Source organism: Saimiri boliviensis, chromosome 7, assembly GCF_048565385.1.
Source record: "Saimiri boliviensis isolate mSaiBol1 chromosome 7, mSaiBol1.pri, whole genome shotgun sequence".
NCBI classification, from domain to species: domain Eukaryota; kingdom Metazoa; phylum Chordata; class Mammalia; order Primates; family Cebidae; genus Saimiri; species Saimiri boliviensis.
The window spans coordinates 7,713,007-7,740,881 of record NC_133455.1 but is presented as its reverse complement, the minus strand read 5'-3'; the positions used below and the strand labels follow the sequence as shown (position 1 = coordinate 7,740,881).

General features: G+C 50.8%; 1 protein-coding gene across 6 annotated transcripts in view; it reads left to right on the top strand.

Annotated features, from left to right (window-relative positions):
- Positions 1 to 27,875, top strand: part of AACS (acetoacetyl-CoA synthetase) — a 78,770-nt gene that overhangs the window by 38,887 nt on the left and 12,008 nt on the right. For 3 of the 6 annotated variants that reach the window (XR_012518314.1, XM_039471905.2, XM_039471904.2), the window contains exons 8-14: positions 1,891 to 2,038; positions 9,400 to 9,480; positions 12,975 to 13,099; positions 19,404 to 19,468; positions 19,601 to 19,723; positions 24,296 to 24,409; positions 25,457 to 25,582. Coding sequence is in view for 5 of the 6 variants with exons in the window: in XM_039471905.2 (XP_039327839.1) it covers positions 1,891 to 2,038; positions 9,400 to 9,480; positions 12,975 to 13,099; positions 19,404 to 19,468; positions 19,601 to 19,723; positions 24,296 to 24,409; positions 25,457 to 25,582 (782 nt within the window). In the remaining variant the exon portion in view is untranslated. The remainder of the gene's footprint in view (positions 1 to 1,890; positions 2,039 to 9,399; positions 9,481 to 12,974; positions 13,100 to 19,403; positions 19,469 to 19,600; positions 19,724 to 24,295; positions 24,410 to 25,456; positions 25,583 to 27,875) is intronic. The other 3 variants (XM_074402034.1, XM_074402035.1, XM_074402036.1) reach the window with 3 other exon arrangements.

Here is a 27,875-nt window from a genome sequence, read left to right as displayed (position 1 = left end):
ATCGTCCTCTTGGGCTGGCTGGGAGGATTAAATAAGCCGCTGCTCTGCAAAGCGTGCACGGTCAGCGTGCCCGTGATCCCACCTGTCCCTGTGCGGCTGCGGCGGGCTCTGCTCCCTGAAGCGCCTGGGTCAGGATAGGCAGATCCTTCACAGGCAAGCTGGGTGCCTGTCCCTGTGGACTGTGGGACCCTGTGGACCTTAGTAAAGCACAGCTCGGTGCTGGCGCCCTGGCTTTAGTTCATGCAACCTCGGCTTTAGTGCCCCAGTTGTATGGTTGGAGGCCGTGACCCATGGAGGCTCAGAGGAAAACCAGACAGCATTCACCAGCTCCCCGGTGGCCTGGCTTTTATTTTTCTGAATAATATTCATCAGCAGTTGATATAAAATGAGGGCATCCAGCAGAATCGGGTTAGCCACTGCATTTAGCCTGACACAATGCTAAAGCCCCCTCTCGGCACCCCCGGGGCAGGACTCCCACTGCAATCCATCCTTTGATTGTGGATGCCACATATAAACCAGAAACACACATGTGCCTGTCTGTGGAGAATTGACGGGTGGTCGGGGGAGCCACCCTGCGGGCTTTTCATTCTTGGAAGAGCGACAGAGGTAATCGTTCTGTACTGTGATTTATGGGCCATTTGAAAGAAAAGGCTTTTCTCTGTGTGAAGTATCCGATTAGACTGGGCACTTTATAATGGGATTCTTACAGGAGGTGGAGGTGGGACGGGGTTTTCATTGGCTGCAAAGTTCCATAGTGAATAGTTTTTTCCTGACAGGCTGGAGCAGATGGCTTTGTTTATTTCTTGCTTAGAGTTGAATTATCTTGGATGCCCTTTCTAACCATGTCTTTCCCAGGAGAAACCTTTATCTTTAAAGATGCCTTCTCATGCAAGGCAGCCAAATTCTTCATTTTAGGATGTATGGGGTTTGTATTTCAGAGTAATTATCCCTAGCAAATGGCTGCAGGCTGCGCTTAGCCGATTCCCACCTCCTTCCCTGAAACAAAGTTCCATTTGCCAATTGCGTATAGGGCCAGTGTTTTGAGATGGATGTTGCTGCTGATCTCAAAATAGAAAACCACCTTTCCTCAAGACAGCTTGTAGCTTCTGCGGAGGTTTCTAGCATAAAAAACAAATCTGTTCCCATCGCCCATCTTGTGGTTCTTGGCCACCTGCAGTGATGCTGTATGGCAGCTTTGGAGGTCAGCCTGGGCATACTTCCTGGGTGACAGTCAGTAATTGGGATGAAATTTATTTGTTCTTGGACAGATATTTGTATCTTGCTGTTGTAAACCTCAGGATCTAGTAAGTTAGTGGTAACACGTGGTATTTGCCTCCGGGTTCTCTGTCACTGAGCTGTGGTTTAGGAAATTGCCCCCCCCCCACTCCCTACCCCCAAGGGCTCCTTAATTCAGCACCACCTCCTTCCCCTTCTTCCCATGGGGGAAGCATCTTAATTCAGACCCACTTGGCAAGTGGTTTTGGGCAATCATTGGAATCACTGGAAACAAAGCATTTGCTAATCAGGTGATCAGCCCTCCTTCACATTGTTTTGTACACACCCGATTTGTTAATTGTAAGTGATCCTTCTCCCTGGTGGTTAAGAAAACACTTAAAAGATTTTCTAAAAGACAGCGCTTGGCCCTGCCAGCAGTGCTGATTAAGCAACTTGCAACCTTCACTAGTTCAATGTTTTTCCTTCAGTTAGCTTCAGTCTCTGAGATCTGACATCCTCCCCTCATCCTGGGAAGTTTCCAAATCAGGCCACTGTCCCCCTGAAATCCTGGCTTTCCTGGAGTAGCAGCGGAGGAACTTGTGCAGGTGGAATCAGTGGGTCTAGCTGAGCATTCTGGAACGTTCACGGCGTGTTTCCCTGCGTTTCTGACCACAGTGTGTTTCTGGATGACTTTCTTGCCACCGGCCCCAGCGAGCAGGCCCCGCAGCTGGAATTCGAGCAGCTGCCCTTCAGCCACCCACTGTTCATCATGTTCTCATCGGGCACCACGGGCGCGCCCAAGTGCATGGTGCATTCCGCTGGGGTAAGTCTCCCGGGAAGGCTTTGCAGGGACCTCCCGTTGTCTGTTTGCTTCAACAGGGCCTCCCAGCTGATGATGGCAGTGCTGGGAGGATGTCAAGCCATACCCCATGCCCGAGAGTCCAGCGTGTAGCTTCTCTCCAAGTGGGGGGCAGTGTGCAGATCTGGCACTGCGCCCAGGACAGTGGAGAGCTGCCACTCCAGGGGCTGGGATGGCACCTGCCACCATGACAGGCTTGGAGGTCACTGTACAGCGTGCCCTGCCTTGACGTAGGGAGTGTGCTGGCTGAACTAGCTATATTCGCCCTGCATTTTGGGACCACCTGGGGATTGTGTACTCAATAGGTGGGCCCTGCCGGCATTTTAAAAAGAATGAATCAGGATAGACAAGAATAGGTAATATTAGCACAGTACCTCATGGCTATAACCCCAGCACTTTGGGAGCCAAGGTGGTCAGATTGCTTTGAGCCCAGGAGTTGGAGACCAACCTGGCTGACGTGGTCAAACCCCATTTCTACTAAAAAAAAATATAAAAATTAGCTGGACGTGGTGGCACATGCTTGTAGTCCGAGCTAACTAGGAGGCTGAGGTGGGACAATTCCTTGAATCCAGGAGGCAGAGGTTCCAGTGAGCCGAGATCATGCCGCTGCACTGCAGCTGGCAGCAGAGCCAGACCCTGTCTAATAAAAATAAAAATGAAATATTAGCACAGAATAGGGGCTCATAAGAGGTATGGGTGTTGTTTTGCAAAGCTGTCCTTACACAGAGTATACATGGACGTGTGCACATGCTGGGGGCATTGTAAAACTTATGCCTGACTGTGGGTTGTGGTAAAAAATGTGCAAGCCTCTGGTTAGGTGACAGAGTCTAATGAACTGTGAAGGCCTCCCTGTGCTGAGTCTGTTAGGATAGCCCTAACAAACACCAGGGCCTGTCGGCTTCGGCCGCAGGTACTGCACGGAGGCTCTCGTCTGAGGCCGCTCTCCTCAGCTTGTGGACAGCCACTGCCTTGCTGTGTCCTCGCACCAGCTTTCACGTGACACCTCTGGTGTGTCTCTGTGTGTCCAAGCTTCTTCTCTTAGGAAGTCAGATTGGATCTGGGCCTGCTCTGACCTCCTGCTTTTAACTCAGTCACCTTTTAAAGGCCCACTTGGTCACATTCTGAGATACTGGGGATTAGGGCTTCAACATATGAATTTTGGGGCTACACAGTTCTGCCCATGACATGTGCTTTATTTTTTTATTTTTTATTTCTTATTTCACCAGAAGTCTAACTTTATTAAAGCACCTGAAATAATATGTTACTATCCCGCAATAGAATTTATACGTATAGGTTAGTGACTTTTAACTTTTTATTTATTTATGTATTTATTTATGTATTTATGTATTTACGTATTTATTTATTTATTTATTTTTAGACGGAGTTTCACTCTTGTTACCCAGGCTGGAGTGCAATGGCGTGATCTCAGCTCACCGCAACCTCCGCCTCCTGGGTTCAGGCAATTCTCCTGCCTCAGCCTCCTGAGTAGCTGGGATTACAGGCACGCGCCACCATGCCCAGCTAATTTTTTGTATTTTTAGTAGAGACGGGGTTTCACCATGTTGACCGGGATGGTCTCGATCTCTTGACCTCGTGATCCACCCGCCTCAGCCTCCCAAGGTCTGGGATTACAGGCTTGAGCCACTGCGCCCAGCTTATTTATTTATTTATTATCATTACATTTGCGATGGAGTCTTGCTCTGTCACCCAGGCTGGAGTGCAGTCATGCTATCTTGGCTCACTGCAACCTCTGCCTCCTGGGCTTAAGTGATCCTCCCGCCCCAGCTCCCACAGAGCTGGGACTATCAGTGTGCACCACTATGCCCTACTAGTTTTTTTTAATTTTTGTATTTGTGTGTGTGTGTGTGTGTGTGTGTTTTGTAGAGACAGGGTTTTGCCATGTTAATCAGGCTGGTGTCAACCCCCTGGGCTCATGTGATCCTCCTGCCTTGGCCTTCCAAAGTGCTGGGATCATAGGTGTGAGCTACCGTGCCCAGTCAAACCAAACCAAACCAAACCAAAACCAAACCTAGGGAACCTATAGAAAAGTTGCGAGAATACTGCATGTATGATTTTTTTTTTTTTTTTTTTTGAGACGGAGTTTCGCTCTTGTTACCCAGGCTGGAGTGCAATGGCGCGATCTCAGCTCACCGCAACCTCTGCCTCCTGGGTTCAGGCAATTCTCCTGCCTCAGCCTCCTGAGTAGCTGGGATTACAGGCACGCGCCACCACGCCCAGCTAGTTTTTTGTATTTTTAGTAGAGACGGGGTTTCACCATGTTGACCAGGATGGTCTCGATCTCTTGACCTCGTGATCCACCCGCCTCGGCCTCCCAAAGTGCTGGGATTACAGGCTTGAGCCACTGCGCCCGGCCTAAGTTGCAAGAATACTAAGCCCCATGATACCCTTCAGGTGGATTCTTCCGTTATTAACATTCTCTTTTTAACATTTTCAACGTTCTTTTATTTTTAAATTTTTTAATTCTGGTAATCTCATCTTTTTTTTTTTTTAAGACAGGTTCTCACTTTGTTGCCCAGGCTGGAGTGCAGTGGTGTGATCATGGCTCACTGCAACCTCTACCTCCTGGGCCCAAGTGATCCTCCCACCTCAGTCGTCCAAGTACCTAGGACCACAGGCACGTGCTACTTTTTTGTTTTTGTAGAGACGGGGTCTTGTTATGTTGCTCCAGCTGGTCATGAACTCTTGGACTCAAGCGATCCTCTCTCCTCGGCCTCCTGAGTGCTGGAATTATAGGCAAGAGCCACTGCGCCTGATGTCAATATCCATTTTTAACATGTCCTAAAAGCCTCTTTGCCTTCTTTCTCTGTCTCTGTGTATATTCACATGTTGCTGTTTTGCTTTTTGCTGAACCTGTTGACAGTACGCCGGAGCCATAATGATCTTTCACTCTTTGACATTTCAGCAGGTATCTCCCAAGAACAAGGACATTCTCTTAGAGAGTGTAGCATGCTCACCAAATTCAGGCAGGTTGCTGTTGGTGCAGAGCCCTCCCCTGGTCTGCGGTCCACACTCGCAGGTCGCCACTTTCCCTGCAGCGTCCTAGCAGTTCAGGCGGCGGTGCGTCAGTCACCAGGTCTCCTTTGTGTCCTTGGATCTGGAGCAGTTCCTCAGGCTTTCTTCATCTTTCGTGACACTGACATTTTTGAAGGGCCCAGGCTCCTGGTTTGGCAGATGGCTCTCTTTGGGCCTGTTTGATGTCTCCTCGTGGTTCGGTCCAGTTATGCGGCTTTGGTAGGAACACCTTGGAAATGATGTGTCCTCCTTCGTGCATCCATCGGGGGGACACAATGTCGGTGGTGTATTTCCTTTTCATTTTCATGATTTCACTAGATTGCGCTTCAGAAATGAAATGCCTGGGTGAATGTGGTGATTTTCTTTTTCTCTTTTGAAGAGTCTCAAGCTGTTGCCTGGGCTGGAGTGCGATGGCGCAATGTCAGCTTACTGCAACCTCTGCCTCTGGGGTTCAAGTGATTCTCCTGCTTCAACCTCCTGAGTAGCTGGGATTACAGGCACCCATACCACATGTGGCTAATTGTTTTTTTTTTTTTTTTTGTATTTTTTGTAGAGATGGCGTTTCACTATACTGACCAGGCTGGTCTTGAACTCCTGACCTTGTGATCCACTCACTTCTGCCTCCCAAAGTGCTGGGATTACAGGTGTGAGCCACTGCACCTGGCCGAATGTGGTGCTTTTCTAATAACTGCTATCACATTTTATTTTCTCTGATTCTCCTCTGCCCCTGGGCTGGATAACAGAGCGTCTTCCTGACTCAGGTTGAATCCTTACCTCGCACTGGGGCTTCTCCTGGTCTGGTCTGTGGGAGTCAGAGGCTTGTTCCACGACGTGGCTCTCGGCCTCACGCTGCTCTAGGCCCTTCCCTGGGCCAGCTCTTCAGCTCTCCCCAGAGCTCATTTCCCTATTTCTCTCTCAGTCGGCTCAGCCCATAGGGATGAGAAAAATTCATGGAATCTTGGTCAGACCTTCCGATCACCACTTTTCCCCCCAAACTCAGAAGAGAATTCTCCAAATGGAAAAACCTTTGCTTTATAAGACAGTGGCATTTGGAAAGGAAATATGCAAGTTCCCTCATTCTAGCTCATTTAGCTTTTACAGATGTTCTCTCTACCTAGAAGCAGTTTGAATCCCTTCCATGAAAAGGAAACATTTATGCTGGAATCATCTGAAAGCCTTATGAGGCTTTTTAACGGAGTGTTTTCATCAGAATATAGAAAGGAGTTAACGTGGCTTCCTCATCACCTGGATCCGGATTCACCGACGGTCTTGTTGCAGGCTGTGAAATAACAGATCCAGAGGTTCAGGAGCCTGTCCATCCATTGCTGGTTAATTCTCGAGAAACCCGGGGATGGGAGTGAGGGGCAGTGTCGGTGGTGGGGGGCAAAGACCTTATTTCTGGCAGTTACTCTGGCTGAACCGAGTTGCATCTTTGCTGGCAGTGAGCTGTCTTGTCGTTCAAATCATCTGATTTTATGAAGGCCAGTCGGGAGTGTGTTCATAGTCTAAGGCATAGTTGGAATCACATTTTCCCTGTGAAAGGGCAGCCCTTGTGCATCTGGGAGCAGGTCTGTTGATGAGCCAACGAGGTGAGCATTTTTAGAAATTTCGCAGCAAGGGTGGGGGTGGGGCGGGTGTATGTGGCCAAACAAAACATTTTAGGAAGAATGGAAATGAATAACTGTACCTTTATTTTTAGTGCTCTTTGCATAGTGCATGTCATTTTTTTTTTTTTTAAAGAGGAGCATAAAAATGTATTAGATATAATATAGCTTGCTCATAAAATGATCGTGCCTGGTATATTTAGAGTGTGGAAAAATCAGGAAAAATTTTATGTGCTCTAGCTTCACTGGGCTCTTGCATCTCCAGAGAAGTGACTAAGCATCTTATTCATTTTCTAAAGTTACCTTGACCGCAAAGTTGAAAACAGCGAGGCCACACAGGCTGGAGCCCTCGGGCTGCTCATAGTCCTTCCGATTTAGCGGTGGGTGTTGTGGCACTGGTTTGTGGGTTTGTGTTTTCTAAGTCCATGAAAGGTGTCAGAAAGGAGCTCCCCTTTCTCTTCCTTGACATGAAATTACTCTCCTGTGCTGAGATCCAGGAAACCATGCTGTTGACGCTGCCTCACCCTCAGGGAAAGCATTCAGACTTGACCATAAATATTTAAGAATTAAGGGGAAAACGATGGATGTGAATTGTTAAGATTCACACAGACAAGTTCTTGAGAGAGGAGGGCTCCTCTTTGGTTTGGTGCCATCTGAGAGAATGAGGCTGGTGAACCACTGAACAAACCACTGAGCGAATGTGGGCTCCCAGCTCTGCTGTGCTCACCGCAGACCACGTGGGCAAAGCTGCAGAGTTAAGTGCTGATTTTATGTGAAGAAGAAAATGGGAGGGAGATTTGCCACAGGCTCCTAGAATCAGAGCTCCCTGTCCTTTGAATGGATTTGTGGAAAGATGTAGTTCATGGAGACAGTTCCTGAAAAGTTTGTCACCCCCAAATTATTGCCTGCTGCCGCGGGTGAGAACAGAGTGTCCTGGAACTTTCTAAGAAGCTTATGAGTGCCTGGGGAAGAGAAGGGAAAGCTGGCCTGGACCCTCACTGGGGATTCTTGTTAAACCCCAGCCTGCAACTCAGCTTCCAGAGCCCGGAGGCGGCCTCAGAGGACTGTAGAAAAGGGCCTGTCCCTCCCAGCACACAAGTGCAGTGTATTAGTCTGTTTTCCACTGCTGATAAAGATGTACTGAGACTGGGCAATTTACAAAAGATAGTTTGAATGGACTTAACAGTTCCACACGGTTGGGGAAGCCTCACAATCTTGGCAGAAGGCAAGGAGGAGCAAGTCATGTCTTACATGGGTGGCAGCGGCAAAGAGAGAATGAGAGCCAAGCGAAATAGGTTTCCTCTTTTCAAACCATCAGATCTCATGAGACTTATTCACTGCCCTGAGAACAGTATGTGAGAAACAGCCCCCACAATTCAGCTACCTCCCACCAGGTCCCTCCCGCCACGTGTGGGAATTATGGGAGTACAATTCAGGATGAGATTTGGATGGGGACATGGAGCCCAACTGTATCAGCCAGTGTCTGCCCATCTGCCTGGCAGTCTCTGGAGGCTGCAGTTGCTGCTGTTGGTGAGACAGGTGGTGGTCATCTTTTCGGGATGCCAGGGAAGGTCTCACAGGTATGCTGTCGGGGGAAAAGGCAAAGGGCAGGACACTGTGTCAAAATGAACAAAATGGCATTAATAAATATGTGCTGGCATTGGCAAGAAAGATATTCACAGGAAACTGCTAGGCCTGGCTGCCTCTGGGGAGAACTGGGTATAGGACAGGGAGAGAGGAAGGCTTTTCATAGTATCTTCTTCAGAGTTCTGGACCATGCAATTATATTGCCTGTTAAACAACAAAATTAAAAATTAATAGTGTGGCTGGGTTTGGTAGCTCACACAATCCCAGCACTTTGGGATACCAAGGCGGGTGGATCACCCAAGGTCAGCAGTTCAAGACCAGCCTGACCAACATGGTCAAACCCCATCTCTACTAAAAATACAAAAATTAGCTGGGTGTGGTGGCAGACATCTGTAATCCCAACTACTCAGGAGGCTGAGGCAGGAGAGTTGCTTGAACCCAGGAGGTGGAGGTTGCAGTGAGCCGAGATCGCGCCATTGCATTTCAGCCTGGGTGACGAGGAGACTCTGTCTCAAACAAACAAACAAACAAGAAAATTAATAGTGCATAGTGGGTGGGAGGGAGTGGGTCTGCTTGGGTGTTTTAGCCAGAAGGAGGGTCTCATGCTGCTTCCCTTGAGCTCCAATCTTGAATGTGAGTCCCAGCGACAGTCTTGCTCTGTTGCCGGCAGGGCCCCCTGTAACACATCCTCACCCCTCCCTTCCCTGTCCCCCGTGAGGCTGGGCTAGTGCCCGTCCTGGAAGGGTCAGGTCCTGGTCTTTTGCTCTTCAACTGCCTTCTCAATAAGGGTCACTTCTCTTCTTCCTGAAGCTGGTGGGCCTCCGTGGTGCCGTTGATGCCTTGGGCACTGAGAGCCCACAGGCAGGCAGGAGTGTCAGGGTACAAAGCACGTGTAACTCTCGGGCAGCAGAGGGACGTGGGGGCATGGCTCATCAAAGGGGAGAGGAGGGAGCCTCCGAAGTCTGCTTCTCCCAGGAAAGAAAATGGGGATCTGCTGGGACTTCTTCCTGGCAGCATCTAAGCGGCGTGTGAGCCAGGTAGCAGGTACACAGTACTGTACGCCTAACAGAGGGCGCCTGCTTCCCTGTGTCTACCCTGCAGGGCACCCTCATCCAGCATCTGAAGGAGCACCTGCTGCACAGCAACATGACCAGCAGTGACATCCTCCTGTGCTACACCACGGTAAGGGCTTCCCCGGTCCCCGGCCTGTGCTACACCATGGTAAGGGCTTCCCCGGTCCCCGGCCTGTGCTGCACGCGGTAAGGGCTTCCCGGTCCCCGGCCTGTGCCGCACGCGGTAAGGGCTTCCCCGGTCCCCGGCCTGTGCCGCACGCGGTAAGGGCTTCCCCGGTCCCCGGCCTGTGCTGCACCGTGGTAAGGGCTTCCCTGGGTGCTGGCGTGTGCTCCATGTGGCAAGGGATTCCCTCGTCCCCGGCCTGTGCTACACACAGTAGGGGCTTTCCCGGGGCACTGTCTGTGCTCCACCGCGGTGAGGGCTTCGCCGGTGTGATGTGGAGATGGGCCCGCTCAGCCTGCCTCAGCAGCGTGGAATCCATGCCATTAAGCCAGAACTTGAACTGAAGGGGTTGGAGGGCTTCCCACCCTTGTTGAGCCCAGAAAGACAAACAGTTAGGACAAGTTAAAGGAAGTGTGTTCTACCCCAGAGCAGGAGAACTCAAAACATCAAGAGCTTCCGGAAGGATCTAGCTATAGGTCCTGGGTGGTGCTTCTGTGCTGAGTTTTTATGCTGAGTGGAGAGCAGCCAGCACATGCCTCACCTGTGAGGTCAATGTCCAGGGTCCCTCTGTGACCCTAGTGACAGACTCCCCAGGACTGCATACAGATGCAGGAGGGGACAGACCCCTGGGGTCACACACAGATGCAGGAGGGGACAGACCCCTGGGGTCACACACAGATGCAGGAGGGGACAGACCCCTGGGATATCACTTCCCTTCCTACTTTTCCTTTCCCATTTTCCCATTGCCTTTCTTCTTTTCTTTTCTTTTTTTTTTTGAGACGGAGTTTCGCTCTTGTTACCCAGGCTGGAGTGCAATGGCGCAATCTCGGCTCACTGCAACCTCCGCCTCCTGGGTTCAGGCAATTCTCCTGCCTCAGCCTCCTGAGTAGCTGGGATTACAGGCATGCGCCACCATGCCCAGCTAATGTTTTGTATTTTTAGTAGAGATGGGGTTGACCAGGATGGTCTCGATCTCTTGACCTCGTGATCTACCCGCCTCGGCCTCCCAAAGTGCTGGGATTACAGGCTTGAGCCACCGCGCCCGGCCTCTTCTTTTCTTTGAACAGAGTCTTACTCTGTTGCTCACGCTGGAGTGCAGCAGTGATCATGGCTTACTCTAGCCTCAACCTCCTAGGTTGGAGTAATCCTCCTGCCTTAGCCGCCAAGTAGCTGAGACCACAGGTACACCACACCTTGGCTAATTAAAAAAAATTTTTTCTAGAGTCCAGACACAGTGGCTCATGCCTGTAATCCCAACACTGTGGGAGGACAAGGCAGGTGGATCACTTAAGGTCAGGAGTTTAAGACCAGCCAACGTGGTGAAACCCTGTCTCTACTAAAAATACAAAGTTAGCTGGGTGTGGTGGTGGGCACCTGTAATCCCAGGGCGTGGGAGGGAGGATTGCTTGAACCCGGGAGGCAGAGGTTGCAGTGAGCTGAGATTGTGCCACTGCACTCCAGCGTGGGCAACAGAGCGAGACTCTGTCTCAAAAAACAAAACAAAACTGTTTTTCTATAGACATGAGGTCTCACTATGTTCCCCAGGCTGTTCTCAACCTCCTGAGCTCAAGTGATCTTCCCACCTTGGCCTCCCCAAAATGCTGGGATTACAGGTGTGAGCCACCAGGCCTTGACTCAACTTTTTAGCAGCTTTGTTGGACAATGAGGTAGCCAGGAACGCTGTGCTGCTTGGGGCTTTCGGGTACTGGTTTCCTCTTTGAGGAGTAGTTCCTTAATGAGAGAAATTGAACAAGTACATTAAGACCTGTTCAGAAAGCAACTCAGTGGCCAGGCTTGGTAGCTCATGCCTGTACTGTAATCCCAGTACTTTGCGAGACTGAGGCAGGGGGATCCCTTGAGGCCAGGGGTTCAAGACTAGCCTGGACAGCAAAGTGAGAGCTCATCTACAAAAATAAAAAAATTAGCTGGATGTGGTGGCCCACACCTGTGGTCCCAGCTACATGGGAGGCTGAGGCAGGAGGATCACTTGAGGTTAGGAGGTTGAGGCTTCAGTGAGCTGTGATTGTGCCACTGCACTCCAGCCTGGGTGACAGTGAGACCCTATTTCAGGAAGAAAAAAAAGACGAAAGCAGCTCAGCTACATGGAGCCCTCTGCCTGCGTCCTGTGCCCCCGGCCTTTTTGAGTGGGGAGTAGGCGCGGGTGGACCTTCTGGGGGATGTTGGTTTTGGGTCACTGTAGCCCACGTGAATTGGGGACCGCCCTAGGCTGTAGCTGGTGGGAGGTAAGTTCCCGACACAGGCTAAACCACGTCACTCATGCCGTAGGCGACCTGCTGGCCCAGTGCTCTGTTTCACCGTCAGCTCTGCGAACTCATGTCCAGGGATCTGACCCAGGGCTGAAGGAGAACCACCTGGGCTTGTCACATAGCCACCGCATCCCCACCCTCTGATCCCCGAGAGTCTGCCCTTGGGGATGTGGGGTGAGGCCCAGGACGCCCAGCGCATCCACTCCAGTCCTCCCAGGCTGTGTGCGTCCCCCGCGCCCTCCTTGCCTCCGTGGTTGGTGGAGTTGGGGAGCTCCCTGTTGGCCTCCAGGACCAAGATTCCTGCTGGAGCTTACCCCGCGCTCTGTCATGATGTTTGTTCACTCCAAGACCACCCACATTCTCCCTGCGTAGATGAGGGTGCTGTGAGTGTATCTGCACCTTCTTGCCTTAATGTTTTGAAACTTGGTAACAGTTTTCAGTTAAAATTAAAACAAATTAAATCTACCTGGATATGGTAAAAATTTCAGGCAGCCCCAGTTGGATACGTGGGGAAAGGCTGATGCTTCCCAGGGCCCAGAGGCAGCCGTGCCAGGCATTTTCATTGCCTCAGCGTGGATCGGTGCCCGTTGGCGGTGTGTGTGTGTGCGTGTGTATGCGCCCGTGCATGCATGCATATGTATGTGTATCTGCATGTGTGCTTACATATCTGTCCTTTCCTCTAGACTAACAGGGTTATGCTGCACACGCTCCGCCTTGCTTGTTTTGTATGAATGATGTCTTGGAGACGGTTTTGTGTCAGTCCAGGCCTCATTCTGTTTCATGGCTGCTTAATGGCTCCCCTCATCCTGCTAGGGCCAGACCTGTTCCGAATGCCTTGCGTGGGTTCCCTAACTGTGTCGAGTGTCAGTAGCACGCGTGCACCTCCTGTGGCCTTTCTTGTGTCGATAACACCTACATTGCTTTGTCTCTGTCATCAGCAAGGGTGCAACAGATATTCTGTGACACGTCTTCATGCACATGTATGAATATGTCTGTGTGACGCATCTTAGACGTGGAGTTTCTGGGCCAAAGTGTCATGTGTTTGAAATGGACAGTTAGCACCAACCCATGGCTCCATTTTAGGTGGTTTTCCAGGGACACGGGAAGCTGAGGGGCAGCACTGGATGGAGCTGCCTAGTGCCCACTGAAGCTGTGCCCCTCCTGTCTTTGCAGGTAGGCTGGATGATGTGGAACTGGATGGTGTCCCTTCTGGCCACAGGAGCGGCCATGGTCTTGTACGATGGCTCCCCGCTGGTACCCACGCCCAACGTGCTCTGGGACCTGGTTGACAGGATCGGGTAGGTACCAAGGTGCTGTGCTTAGAACAAGGGACAGGTGGCACCAGGAAGGCTCCTTGGGATCAGATGCAGAGCCGTGGCTGCCTTCTGTTGTGGTCAGGGTGTCTCCTGAATGCTGTGCCTTTATGGACACCCCCTCTCCAAGAGGAGGGCGTGGGAGGTGCAGGAAGCAGAAGGTGAAACTGCTAAGGAGGGAGGGACACCACGGACCGGGCTTCTCCCTCTAGAGAGGGCCGAGAAAATCCTATGGGCAGCATGGGACCGCATTTCTTTTAAGAACCTATTTCTATTTTAAGAGTGTTTTTTTAGTAAAAATTGTATATATCGTAAGGCACACAACATGGTATTTTGCTGTGTGTACACATAGGGAAATGAGTACTGCATTCAGGCAAATTAGCATTTGCATCTCCTCACACAGTTCCCTTTTTGCTTTTAGCACTGAGCGCGCCTCAGATCGACTCTCTTAGCGGAGTTCCGGCTCTTACACAGTAGGGTGTTGTCAGCTGCAGCCACCGAGCTGCACATTGATCTGATTTCTGTAGTTGTGACATTTCCCAGCAAAAGGAGGAACACTGAGGGTCGCTTGGAGTCCTGTTTCACACGGGTTTTTCAGACTCAGGAGTGAGATGGTATTCGTCCATTTTCATTCTGCTATGAAGAAATACCTGACAGTGGGTAATTTATAAAGAAAAAGAGATTGCACTCAAGTTTTCACATGGCTGGGGAGGCTTCACAGTCATGGAAGAAGGTGAAGGAGGAGCAAAGACATGTCTTACATGGCGGCAGACAAGAGAGCATGTGCAGGAGAATGGTCCTTTATAAAACCGTCAGATCTCATGAGACTTACTCACTGTCCAGAGAACGGCATGAGACAAACCTGCCCCCGTGATTCAGTTACCTCCCACTGGGTCCCTCCTATGACACATAGGGATTATGGGAGCTGTAGTTCAAGATGAGATTTGGGTGGGGACAACCAAACCATCTCAGAGTCTTTTTTTTTTTTTATTTTTTAAGTTGAACGACGTTCCAGTCGCTTGTTGAAAAGGCGCCGGGATCTCCCGTGCTGCAACTCACTGAGTCGGCTCAAACAGCAGCGCCGGCTCCTGGCGGATTTTTTGCCTAGGAATCTCCTGGCCTGGCTCGCTATTTCAGATGAATGGGCAACTCTGCCGTCTCAGGGCTCCAATCACCTGCTAAGAGGGCTCCCAGACCAGTGGCTTTTGTATGGAGAACCGCTGTGACATGGTGTGGTCACAGCAGCCGCGCGGGCCAATTCAGCCCCGCGGGGGCCAAAACAGCCACACCAGCTAGAACAGCGGCACTGGCGACCCCTTTGCCTGGGTATCTCCTGGTCTGTGGGCAATAAAAATGCGTCTGGAAATGCAGCGTCCACTCACCCTTTGCACTTTCACTGGGAGCTGAAGTGAGGTGAAGGCTGAACGCACAGGGGAGGTGTGTGGATAAGTTCATGAGGGCATAGAACCTGTGACTGGGGGGCTGCATGGTGTTTGGATTGGCTGCACCTTTCTCCTAAGCCTATTGGCAGGAGGAGAGCCCTGCTTGTCCCTAGCCGTCCCTTGGGGCTCTTGGCCACCCGTCTTCTAGGATCTTCCTCACCTCATTGTAACTGTACTGAGTGCTTCCTGGGGCCCCTGGAAGTGGTCACTTCTTTCCTGTGGCCCTGGCTGGACGGTAGATAGGAATCCCATGAGCAGAGGCCGTAGCCAGTTAGGAGACACATCGGGTACCCTCGTGGTGCCTAAGAATTATGCAAATGGGGACAGATACGGTGGTCCTAGCTTTCCCCCACCTTCATCATCATCATTAGAAGGCATCAGAAGGTCCAGTCTCATCAGCACTTTGGTGATGAATTAATCACAACTGACTGGCACGCCCTGGCCACTGTGGTCTTGGTCACCCTTGGCCTAATGACAGTGTTTCCAGAAATAAGAGTGTAGAAGTCGCCAGAGCTCCAGGGGCCCAGAAACCAACATGCTGTGGAATGTCCTAGTTACTCTGTCTGAACTTGTTCATGGGCGGGAACAGGAGCCGCTCATGTTTTTAAATCTCTGGCCGTTAATGTTTTAAATATATCTTGGGCTGGCCTGGGTAATATTGAAATCCTGACATTTGGCTCACAGTCTAAGTGAGGAAGGTTATTTCCTAATGAGATTGTTTCCAGCAAAAGGTTAATCAAATCCCTGGGAACTTGCGATGGCTTTAGAATCTTTTACCCTTAAGCAAGGCTCCAGGTGGGGGAGCTTTTATTGATGTAGGGGTTACTGGAGGAGGGAGGGAGAGGGGTACATCAGTGAGGCTGGTGCTAATGAGATTCAAGGGTGAAAGGTCGCAGGGAGACCCTGCGGTGTGTGCGTCTGTGTGTGTGCACAAGTGTAAAAGTGTATGTGTGCGCATGCATGGAGTGTGATAATATGAAAGGGAGTGTGTGAGTGCGTGTGTGTGTGAGTGCTTGTGCACATCCATGTGAGTGCAGGCGAGCATGTGAATGTGCGTGGGTGTCAGGTGTCTCTGCTTGTGTAGGTGTTGGGTGTGTATTCGTGTGCATGCAGCTGTGCGTGTGTGCTGTACACGTGGATGCTTGTGCCTGTGTGCACGCCTGCCTGCACGAGTGTTCGCAGCACAGTGGCTGGTCCCATGCTGTAATCATGGGCCCTGGGTCGGCCAGAGCACCGAGGCTGACTGATCTGTGGTCATGCTGTCGAGGGGCTCCCTCTGGATGTGGCCTTTGCTCCGCCTGGGAGAGCCGCCTGTGCAGTTTGGCAAGGCAGGTGTGACTTGGCACGCGGGCAGGGGCTGCGGGTGGGGCTCTCGGAAGGATGCAGGCTTCAAGCCACTGCCGTGGTCGCCAGTGGTCAGCAGTGAGAGGGAGTGGGTGCTGGGCGGGGCAGGACGCTTCCGCTCACTTCTGTCCACTTCCTAGAAACTGAGTGGCGTGAAACAGCTGAATGCAGTCATGGCAAATCCTGTTTTGTGGCAAGAGGAGCGCGGGGCAGCACAGTCATTGTGATGCTGTCTCAGTGCCTCTGATTAAAACCCACGTCTGCTAGTAAATATGGGGCGAGATCTCCATTGATTACCAGCATGTCAGCTCCCGGCCTTACTGACACATCTGGTGAAAGAACATTCATTTTGTAGGCACAGACAAGATAATTTTAAAAGATGAATTTTCTTCATAGGGGTGTGTTTCTGCGCTCTAGTGAGGGGAATATTCTGGATAGAATTAGGGTCAGGACCCTGACGACTTTGTCCAGGTTTGCTAGTAGCACGGCAGGCATGCACGTTGCGTGGGTTGCCTGGTGTTGCCCGTCTCTGAATGGGGCCATTGTCTCAGATGGCTCTAGAGGGCAGGGGTGAGCGGGTGAGCGGGCTTGTCCCTCTAAGGAAGTGCATGGGTTGGGCACCACTTTGCCGGGGTCTACAACCGTGTGTGCTGGGCGATGTGCACTGTGCTACGCTCCCTGCTGGGTTCTGGGGGCCACACAGCAGTGACCAGGGGCCAGCACTCTTTGTCCTCATGGGGCTGGTACTGGGCAGGGGAAGGTAAGGAAAAGAGAGGCTGACCTGGGGCAGTGAGGAGTGCTGTGAGACTTCGGGCCAGGGAGTCCTCGAGAGGTCTTGGCATTTGGGCTGAGGCCGGAAGGTTCAGGAACTACTCTTGCAGGACTGGGGTCTGGGCTTCAGGCAGAGGGAACCTCCAGGACCAAGGTCTGGAGGTGGCCTGGGATCCATGTGTTGTGGAAGCTGGAAGGGGCGTCCTGTGGCCCAAGTGTCAAGGGCTGATGTGGGGCTAGGGCGGGAGCAGGGGTCGGAGGGGCAGGGACTTTTGGGGCTGCTTGGAAGGTGAGTTTTTCCCCAAGTGGAATGGAATAGCAGTGGACACTTTGAATCAGGAGAGCACTGTGATCAGGTTCACGTTATTAAAAGGGCAGTGTAGCCTGGACATGGTGGCTCGTGCCTGTAATCCCAGCACTTTGGGAGGCTGGGGTGGGTTGATCACCTGAGGTCAGGAGTTTGAGGCCAGCCTGGCCAACATGGTGAAACCCCATCTGTACTAAAAATACAAAAATTAGCCTGGTGTGGTGGTGCACGCCTGTAATCCCAGCGACTTGGGAGGCTGAGGCAGGAGGATCACTTGAGCCCTGGAGGCGGAGGTTGCAGTGAGCTGCAGTCATGCCACTGCACTCCAGCCTGGGTGAAACACAGAAAGATTCCGTCTCAGAAAAAAAAAGGGTGGTGTAGTGTCTGAGTAGAGAGAGCATTTCGGGGTAGGGACAGAGGCAGAGGGAGAAGCTGGGAGACTCAGGTTACTGGAGTCCACACGCCGCTGGCGACCCTGGAGGGGCTGCCTCTGGGCTGATCCACACCCGGCTCGGCAGGGCTCTGGGCAGTAGTGGGCACTGGGTCCCAGCGGTTTAGAGCTCTGACACTGTCTCATGCCTCAGTGCAGTGACTCCTAGAGTACTCGCTAGAAATAAGACGTGGGCTGAGTGCCCGCAAGTGGGCTTCCATGCTTCCAGGGGCTGAATGGTGTTGCATTTCTCACGCGTCTTAACGCGCACCCTGGAGATAGATGGAGGACTTTGCCGTTTCTTCAGGCAAGCAGGGCTGTGACTGACAGGCTGGAGAGCACCACCTCCGAGTGCAGCAGAGCCTCACCACGATCAGGGTTTGCAGAATCTTGCCTGCACGTAGACGTGATTGAGAACCACAGAGTCTGAGTGTTCTGGCGGTGGGCAGTGGGGGGGATAAGCTGTGTAAAACCCCTGTGGCGTTTGGGTGTGGCTGTTGGTTAGAGAGCTCTGTACCCATAGCTCTAGGTGGTTACTCTTGCCCAGGGCCGGGTGATCACCGTTAGAGTCATGAGATCTCCATCCTCCGTTGTTGATACTTGCAAAGGGAGTGATAGCTTAATCCTTGGCTATGATGTCGAAGTAGTTAATTAAACTCTGAGTTTATGAAAGAAGCATGGGGGATGGTGGGAGGAGCTAGTCTCCCTCCCCTCAAACTCCAGCCGTCTCCAGGGTCCAGTGGTGGCTTTGTTGGCGGCGAGGTGGGTCTGAGGAAGTAAGATAATGAAGGTGTGGGAGGTGGAAGGACGGGGCCATGGTAACCCACCTCCTTGCCTAGAGGGAGATCCACTCTGCAATTGCCTTGGCCACGCCCAGCCCAGCCAGCCCTGAATTTCAGCATGTTCTGTGCAACTTTGCCTCATAGCTCCCGACAGGGAGTGCATGGCAGTCTTCCCCTCCGGATGAGTCTCTCCACCGAATGTGCAGAGGGACTGAGGTTCTACTGCCCAGAGTGACACAGAAGAGTCTTAACCTCACAGCCTCTTCTGGGCCCTGAAGAGAAAATGTTCTGTAGTTGGGAAGATGGAGTTTACTTGTGAAGGCTGCCTGGCTGGAAGAAAAGCCGAGGAAGGAAATCACGTATTAGACAGTGCTGCCCTTGAAAACACAGCGATGTCTATTCAGCAGCGTGTGTCCTTCTCTGAGCACACATGCGTAGAACTGTGGATTCTAAATGTTAGGAAGAGCTCTACTTTTCTAAGTTTCATAAAAATGTAAACGTGTATAAGAAAAGGGGATGGGTGGAGAGCTTTAAGTATGGCACTCGTTTTAACAAATAAAGAATTCTCCCAGCACTTTGGGAGGCCAAAGCAGGAGGATTCACTTGAGCCCAGGAGTTCGAGACTAGCCTGGCAACATAGCAAGACCCTGTCTCTTAGCTGCGTGTGGTGGCATACACCAGTAGCTCTAGCGACTTGGGAGGCTGAGGTGGGAGAAGAACTTGAGCTCAGGAGTAGGGGACTGCAGTGAGCTGTGCTTGTACCCCTGCACTCCAGCCTGGGGCAACAGAGGGAGACCGTGTCTCAGAAAAAAAAAAAATTCTGTAGCCCTCTCTTCATTGGTGAATGACTATGTGAGGATAGAATTTGAGGGGTAGGGGTCGTGATTTTGTGGCCGCCTCTGGTCCCTCAAGATAAAATACTCTGCAGTTGGGGAGATGACGTGTTCGTGTGAACAGCTGTTTCACGCGAGGCCTCATGGTAAAGGGAGCTGGCTCTGGGCGCTGGAGTCGGCGTAGAGCTCGGCCAGTTGTGCCTCGGAGCAAGGCAGGTGCCGTGACTCAGACTGGAGTAAACACAGAGTATGAGTTCAACCCAGAAAAATGCCCCTCTTGGGTTTTGCAAACGTCTCAGAAATAAATCACTAACTTTAGAAAGCATTGGTGCAAGAGCCTTGAAGAGTTTCTGGTGTTTTCTTTCCCACCTGGGCCCTAGCATCACTATCCTGGTAACTGGGGCCAAGTGGCTGTCGGTGCTGGAAGAGAAGGCCATGAAGCCGGGTGAGTGTGACCCTTTAATACTCATTCCTTGTACTGCCAATCAAGGAAATTAGATCCGTCCTATTTCTTGCTTGTGAGTGAGGCTTCAGGCGCTGGGTTTGGTTTTCATCTTTTGGTGGTTCTTCGCCCTAGCGGAAACCCACAGTCTCCAGATGCTCCACACGATCCTGTCCACCGGCTCCCCGCTGAAAGCCCAGAGCTACGAGTACGTCTACAGGTGCATCAAGAGCAGCGTCCTCCTGGGCTCCATCTCAGGTATGGCTCTGTGGGGACAGTCCTCCCAGCCATCCCCGCCTCCGGAAGGCACACCGGCCCCACAAGTGTGACACCCTCGGCCAGTGATCGCATTCACCCCAGGGACATGGTCCACCGTGCAGCCAGTGCGCACAGTCCCTTCTTGTTATTGGAGGCAGTGATGTTCCACAAAGTCCCTGTGAACACTGAGTTAGCACGTACAGAACCCTTGTTCCTGGGGGAAATACATGTGTACACACACACACACACACACCTCTCACATCAATTGTAGTCTTTTTTTTTGTTTGTTTTCTGAGATGGAGTCTGTCACCCAGCCTGGAATGAAGGGGTACGATCTCGGTTCACTGCAACCTCTGCCTCCCGGGCTTAAGTGATTCTTCTGCTTCAGCCTCCCAAGTAGCTGGGATTACAGGCACCTGCCACCATGCCCGACTAATTTTTGTAATTTTAGTAGGGACAGGGTTTCACCATGTTGGCCAGGCCGGTCTCAGATTCCTGACCTCATAATCTGCCCGCCTTGGTCTCCCAAAGTGCTGGGATTACAGATGTGAGCAACCACGCCCCTCCCAATTATAGTCTTAAAACCCAAAGCAATACATCTTGATAGGTTCTGTTTTTTTTTTTTTTTTAATCTTGTGAAAGAGAAAATGTAGTTCAGAAGCATTCAGCGACTTGCCCAAGGCCGTTGCACTGTTCTGTGCCAGGGCTGGGTTGTAAAGCCCGGGATCAGAGTGTCCCACCCCATGCCGCCCTGCCCCAGTCTCCTGTGTTTGAGAGCAAGGTAGGGAGGCTGTGTGGCCTTATGTGACCTCAGTGGAAACATCCATAGGCGACTTAGGGTTGTAACTGTTCTGCAGTGTCTGAGAGAGACATAAAAGCTCCAGGGTACAGATCTGTAGGTTACACATGCATTTTAGTGAGTGGACAAATTTGCAAAAATAGAATCCACAAACAGTGAGAATCCACTAAATGAAGGAGAAATATGGCAACATTGTTTATATAAGTAAGACATAGACACTATCTCTCTGTCCAGCAAAAGGAAATTCATTGAATAACGTAGGGTACATTTTTTATTGATGCAGCCATTAGAAGTGCAAGGATGAAAGTATTTGTTTAGATAGAAATATACTGATGGACATTGAAACGTGTCATGGTGAGTGAAAAACTCAGATTGCAGAATTATAGGGTACGGTCATTTTTGTAGGTTGAAAACAGGTATGTATGAATGTGTACACATACACTCATGTATGTATATCCATGGGTGTATTATATGTGGATTCCAAGTGAAATTTTTTTTTTTGAGACGGAGTCTTGCTCTGTCGCCCAGGCTGGAGTGCAGTGGGTGCAGTATCAGCTCACTGCAACCTGCGCCTCCTGGGTTTAAAGCAATTCTTGTGCCTCAGTCTCCCAAGTAGCTGGGGTTACAGGCATGTACCACCATGCCCAGCTACTTTTTCTGTATTTTTAGTACAGATGGGGTTTTGCCGAGTAGGCCAGGCTGATCGCGAACTCCTGACCTCGGGTGATCCACCCACCTTGATTTGCCTCCTGAAGTGCTGGGATTACAGGTGTGAGCCACCACGCCTGGCCCCCAAGTGCATTTTTTCTCATAACTTTTTTCTTAACATAAAGTTGTGCTTTGGAAAATGGTTCACGCATGTGGTAAAAAATTCAGTCCACAAAAGTATCCTCATTGCTGGCGTCCCCCTTCCCCAAGGAAGCTGATACTGTTTCCTTCAGAGATGTGCTGTGCGTAGGTGAGCGTGTGTGCTTGAGTGTGTTTGTGAGTGTGTGTAAATGGGGCGAGAGCACCCCCTTTTTACACAGATGTAGTTTAGGGTATATACCTTAGTTACGCTTAATGTGACTTAGAGTTGATTTCATTGCTGCCCATTTGGGTCCCTTTTTTTTTCAGATAGGGTTTGTTCCATTGCCCAGGCTGGCGTACACAGTGGCACGATCACAGCTCACTGCAGCCTCGGCCTCTGAGCTCGGCCTCCTGAGTAGCGAGGACCACAGATGCTCGCCACCACGCTCCGCTATGTTTTTAAATTTTTCGTAGAGATGGGGTTTCACCATGTTGCCCAGGCTGTTCTTGAACTCCTGAGTTCAGTGATTCTTCCACCTTGGCCTCCCAGAGTGCTGAGATTACAGGCATGAGCCACTGTGCTTGGTCTGGGTCACTTTTATTTCCTTTTTACACATATGTAGTTCTGATTTTTCTGCTTGTGATTTAAAAACGTACTCTCAAAGTACCTCTTTAAGAGATGGCATTTGCCCGAAGCCTGAGGCTGACCCCCACCCTTTCTCCCCACAGTTGGTTCCTCAGCCTGAGGTGAGGGGTCTGAGCCATTCCCACCAGCAGTGTGAGCAGTGGGAAGGAGGATAGGAGCCTTGCTCAGACCTTGATGCTGGCAGAAACGAACGTGACTCACCCGTTTTCATGGGACATGTCAGTCAGTGACATGAAATGGCAGAGAAGACATCACATTTTATTCTCTGCCTGAAAGAAGAAATAAAATCATCTTAGAGTTGAGTCAAGTCAACGCTTCTGGGTTTTGGAGCCATTGAGTCATTTCATGTGGCTCTTGAACACCCTACATTCCCAATTCATACATGAGGAGCCTGATTAGGGAAAACCTTTGCTTCATGAAAATATTTTTTTCGGGTATATGAGTGAGTATAAAGAGTGGCATGGGCCAGCACAGTGTCTCATGACTGTAATCCCAGCACTTGGGAGGCCAAGATGGGAGAGTTGCTTGAACCCAGGAGTTGGAGATTAATTTGAGACTAGCCTAAGCAACATAATGAAACCCTGTTTCTACAAAAAATTAAAAAATTAGCTGTGGCTGGGCATGGTGGCTGACACCTATAATCCCAGCACGTTGGGAGGCTGAGGCAGGCAGATCACTTGAGGTCAGGAATTCAAGATCGGCCAGGCCAACATGGTGAAACCACATTTCTACCAAAAAAAAAATTATCTGGGCGTGGTAGCATATGCCTGTAATCCCAGTTACTTGGGAGGCTGAGGCAGGAATTGCTTGAAATGGGGAGGTAGAGGTTGCTGTGAACCAATATTGCATCACCGCACTACAGCCTGGGCAACAGAGTGAGACTCCGTCTCAGAAAAAAACCCTAAAAAAACAAAAAAAGAAATTGCTGGGCATGGTGTATTCCTGTAATCTCAGCTACTTGGGAGGCTGAGGTGGGAGGATCTCTTGAGCCCAGGAGGTCAAGCCTGCAGTGAGCTGAGGTCACACCACTGCACTCCAGCTTGGGTAACAGAGTGAGACCCTGTTTCAAAAAAAAAAGAATTCAGACACAGGCCCAGGGGTTAGGGAGGGGCGCTCCTTGTCGCCCACTCTCCACTGTCTCTGCTTTCTCACCTGCGGGAGTGGAATGATCCTGTCCTCTGTGTGTTCTGCCCTTGCTGTGCTCGTGTGTGTGTGTATGTATGTGTGCGCGCTTGTGTGCGTGTGTGTATGCATGTATGTGTGGTGTGTGCATGTGTGTGCGTGTGTGTGTGTATGTGTGGTGTGTGTACGCATGTGTGTGTGCATGTAAGTGTGTATGCATGTAAGTGTGGTGTGTGCATGTGTGTGGTATGTGTATGTGTGGTGTGTGCGTGTGTATATGTGTGGTGTGTGTGCGCATGTGTCTGTGCATGTAAGTGTGTGTATATGCATGTAAGTGGTGCGTGCCTGCGTGTGGTATGTGTATGTGTGGTATGTGCATGTATGTATGGTGTGTGCGTATGTGTGTATGTGTGATGTGTGCATGTGTATGTGTGTATGTGTGGTGTGTGCATACATGTGTCTGCATGTAAGTGTGTATGCATGTAAGTGTGGTGTGTGCATGCGTGTGGTATGTGTATGTGTGGTGTGTGCATGGATGTGTGTGTGTGTGTGTGTGTGTGTGTGTTTGTGTAGTGTGAGAGTCTGTGCTCTCTTGCAGGTTTACCCTGCTTCCGTTTCTCTTCCCACACAGGCTTTTGGGTCAGAGAGTGGCTGTTGTCAGCAGGGGCCTGGGCTGGGGGATTCATACTCCTCCCCTGCATGGTGGCCCATGGAGCCTGACTCCATTTCCAGCTCATTCCAGAAAGAGGAGTATTTTCCATGTAGCACAGTCTCTCGTGAGATATCACACTCCATGGTCCTTGCAGCTGGGAACGTTTCGGTTTTTCCAACCATGAAGTCCACGTAAACTGTGGCATGTGAGCCTTCGCATGTGATGGGTCCGCCTAGCAGCATCTGCTGGGTACATAGCACAGGCAAAACTTCCATCTTCTGCGATCCTGAGTCTTGAATTTCAGCGTGGCCACAGGAGGTCATTTACTTAGCACATCCTTTAGCAGGAAGGCTCGGCCAAAACATAAATCACCAGATGTTGGGGGTTCGTTCCAGCCTCCATATCACCTGAAAAGAAGCCCCACCTGCCTGGGGTTGGCGGTGTTTTTCTTGGAGAGTAGTAGGTACTTGTCCTCTGGGCACTTTCTCCTTTGTTGCTCACTAATTTGAAAGCAACTTGTCTTGGGCTTCTGAGTTTTGAATCTCCCTTTGCCATTGCTTGCAGGAGGCACCGACATCATCTCCTGCTTCATGGGCCAGAATGTTTCTATTCCTGTGTATAAAGGGGAGATTCAGGCCCGGAACCTGGGCATGGCCGTGGAGGCGTGGAACGAGGAAGGTGATGGCTTCACCAACTGTTTCTTTCTGTGATTAGGCGTGAGTTGGGAGCTTGGGAGCGCTCAGATGTGTAACTTGGCTTGGTGATAATTCTCCAAAACAGCCCTTGGAGGGGAGGCCCCTGTCACTTGGAGTGTGACATCCTTTCCCCCAGCTTGGTTTAACACCCACCAGGCTCCTGATCCGCAGCCCCTGAGAAGTCAGGGTCAAGTTGGAGGCCAGATGGTGGGGGGGCTCTGTGCTCAGGAACGGTAGGCAGGTGGGTGGTCGTTGTCCTGAGTCTGAATCCTGGTGCTGGATATACAGGCAGTGGCCAGCTCTGAGCTTCTGAGAGCCTGGGCATTGAAGGGATAGTCTCTTGCTGTGCTGTGCCTGGCAGCTAGAAATCCAGCTGTGCTAGGAGGGGTGAGCAGGGCTCCGCGCAGCTGCTCTGCAGAGCAACGCAGGAGTAGTCAGCGAAGCTGAAGGTGCATACGTGCCCTGTGATCTAGGAATTCCACTCCCGGAAGACTGACTTGTGATACATGCAAGAATGTTTGTAGCCCCGTGACTTGTAATCGAAAACAAAATTGGGAGCAATGGAAATGTCCATTCTTGGGAGGAAGAAACTGTGATCACATACGGAGAATGATCAGTTGCTAAATAGAATGAACCGGACTGACACGTAGTAGCCCATACGAGCCACCCAGATGTCATGCTGAGTGGGCAAAGGAAGACACGGGACACAGAATGACTGTGTAGTTCAGAGGCATGCCGAGTGACCTGTGCTATTCAGGGATGCGTGCAGATGGAGCAGAAATGTTCACACACGGGAATAACAAGTCACCACCTCCAGGACGGTGATTTTGGGGAGCACACAGGGAGGGGACTTCGGCTGGGAGGAACACATTATTAGGCTGCCATGACAGGTGTGTGGGCATGACCATCTCTGTACCTTTGTGTGTGTCTGGAATATTGCATAATAAGTCATAGCTTAAGAAAGGGAGAGGCAGCCAGGGTGTGTGGCTGTGGTGTGTGTTGGGCTTATTTTTAATTCTGCTCATCCCAGGGAAGGCGGTCTGGGGAGAGAGCGGCGAGCTGGTGTGTACTAAGCCGATCCCTTGCCAGCCCACACACTTCTGGAACGATGAGAACGGCAGCAAGTACAGGAAGGCGTACTTCTCCAAGTTCCCAGGTCGGTTGCAGAGATGCAGGCGGAGCTGCCCAGCCTTTGCCTCGGCTGGGCCTTCTGTGTCTCATTCTGTATCCTCCTCCCTCCCTCCCATCCCGCCCCTCCCCTCTTTCTTCCCCCACCAGGGCTTGGAGAAGCTGCTTATAGCTTATTCTGCCAGTGGGGCGATGATCAGTTTTGATCGATATCTTGTTGTTTTCAGCTCGAAGCTGTCGTGTGCAACTGTAATCTGGGTTTAGTTGAATCTCAGCCACCTTTGCCCAGAGCTTCTTGGCCCTGGTCCCAGCTGCTGGGAGCTGGCATGAGCCTCTGGTTTGCATGTGGGAGGGTGGAGGGTGCAGGGACCACTCGCTGAAACAGGGTGATGCCTGCCTGTTCAAGAGGAGTGGCATGTGGAAGCGGCATCTGGCTTGGTTCTCTTCCTTTGTGTCTCTCACCATCATCCAGTCTTCACAGAGACGCTGGAGGAAGAGCGCTTTTGCGGTAGAAGGATTTACAACCCGAGACGTCACTCTCACATAGACTGACACCCTTGAGTGTCGTCTTTTGAGTGATGCCTTGCCCCAGAGCAGGGAAGTCTTTTATTTAAAGCTCTGATTCCTGCCTCTCTCTAATCTTATCTCATAAGCAGTCTCGAGTTATTGCTGCTATATAATTCATCATTTAGCAAGCCTTCTGTTCCAGAGTTATTTATACTCAGCACTTGCTTGCTGCAGTCTCTCAAAAGGTAATCTGGGTTAGTATAGACCACGTGTGGAGAATCAGAAAGCGGCAAGTGGTAGGATTTGCCAGGGATCCTTCCTGCCTCGCGTGTTTGCATGTCACCGTCAGAGCCATTGTGCCTGGAATAGCTCCTTCCTGCAGCAGTGTGGGGCATCCCCCCGGGGCGGCTCAGTCTCTCCTGCACACCTGCTGCCCCTGTGCCCCACCTTGGCTCCTGCCTTGGGAGGAGAGGCCAAAAGGATTAGACTCTCAGCTTGAGGATCCATCCAAGAAACGACAGCCCATCTTCTGTAACATCGCTCTGCGAAAACTCTCTTTTCTGTCACTTTTTTTTGGTCACCTGTGTAAGGGTTCATGTGATAGATGCCTCTCAGGATTAATTTCAGAATAATCTCTTTTTGAAACTGATAAATTCCTTCTTGGAGAAAACAAATTCCTTGTGATGTGTTATATTTCCATTTTTGCCTTGGCTGCCAGGAAACTCAGAGCTGAAATCATTACTTTGTTTTTGGAGTTCTCTTACCTTTAGGGTAGGCTTTTGCTTTTCTTTGAATAGGATTATATCATGAAGTCAGTTTTATCGGTAGCTTCCTCTGATACTTCCTGGGTGTAGGCGAGAGAGGTGAACAAATATGGAAAGACAAAGGCAGATCAGATAATGAGATCTGAAGCTGTTTATCATGGACACAGTGAACACAGGCTGCTCTTAGACCTTAGCTCAAGCACCGACACGGAGAGATCCTGGGGCTGTATAGGAAATGGCTAATGGCAAAACCAAGCAACAAGAGCAAGCCTTCCTTTCCACCACGGGGAGTGGGTTTATGGACATCGTTACCTTAAAAAGTGATGCCAGGTGAAAATGTAAACAGGCTGTGTGTCGGCATAAAGATATCCAGGGAGTTAGTAAGTGAAAATGAGAGTTCAAGAACAGAGGATGTACCATCCCTTTTTGTGGACATTTTATTTATTTTTTATTTTTATTTTTTTTGAGACGGAGTTTTGCTCTTGTTACCCAGGCTGGTGTGCAATGGCGCGATCTCGGCTCACCGCAACCTCCGCCTCCTGGGTTCAGGCAATTCTCCTGCCTCAGCCTCCTGAGTAGCTGGGATTACAGGCACGCGCCACCATGCCCAGTTGATTTTTTGTATTTTTAGTAGAGACGGGGTTTCACCATGTTGACCAGGATGGTCTCGATCTCTTGACCTTGTGATCCAACCGCCTCGGCCTCCCAAAGTGCTGGGATTACAGGCTTGAGCCACCGCACCCGGCCCATTTTATTTTTTAATTATTTTTTTTAGAGACAGGGTCTCTGTCCCCCAGGCTGGAGTGCAGTGGTGTGATCTTGGCTCACGGCAGCCTCGATCTCCAGGGCTGAAAGGAACCTCCCATCTCATCGTCCCAAGTAGCTGGAACTATAGGTGTGTGCTATCATGCCTGGTTAATTTTTGTACTTTTTTGTAGAGATGAGGTCTCTCTATGTTGCCCAGGCTGGTGTCGAACTCTTGAGCTCAAGCAATTTTCCTGCCTCGGCCTCCTCAAGTGCTGGGATTACTAGTGTGAGCCATTGCACCTG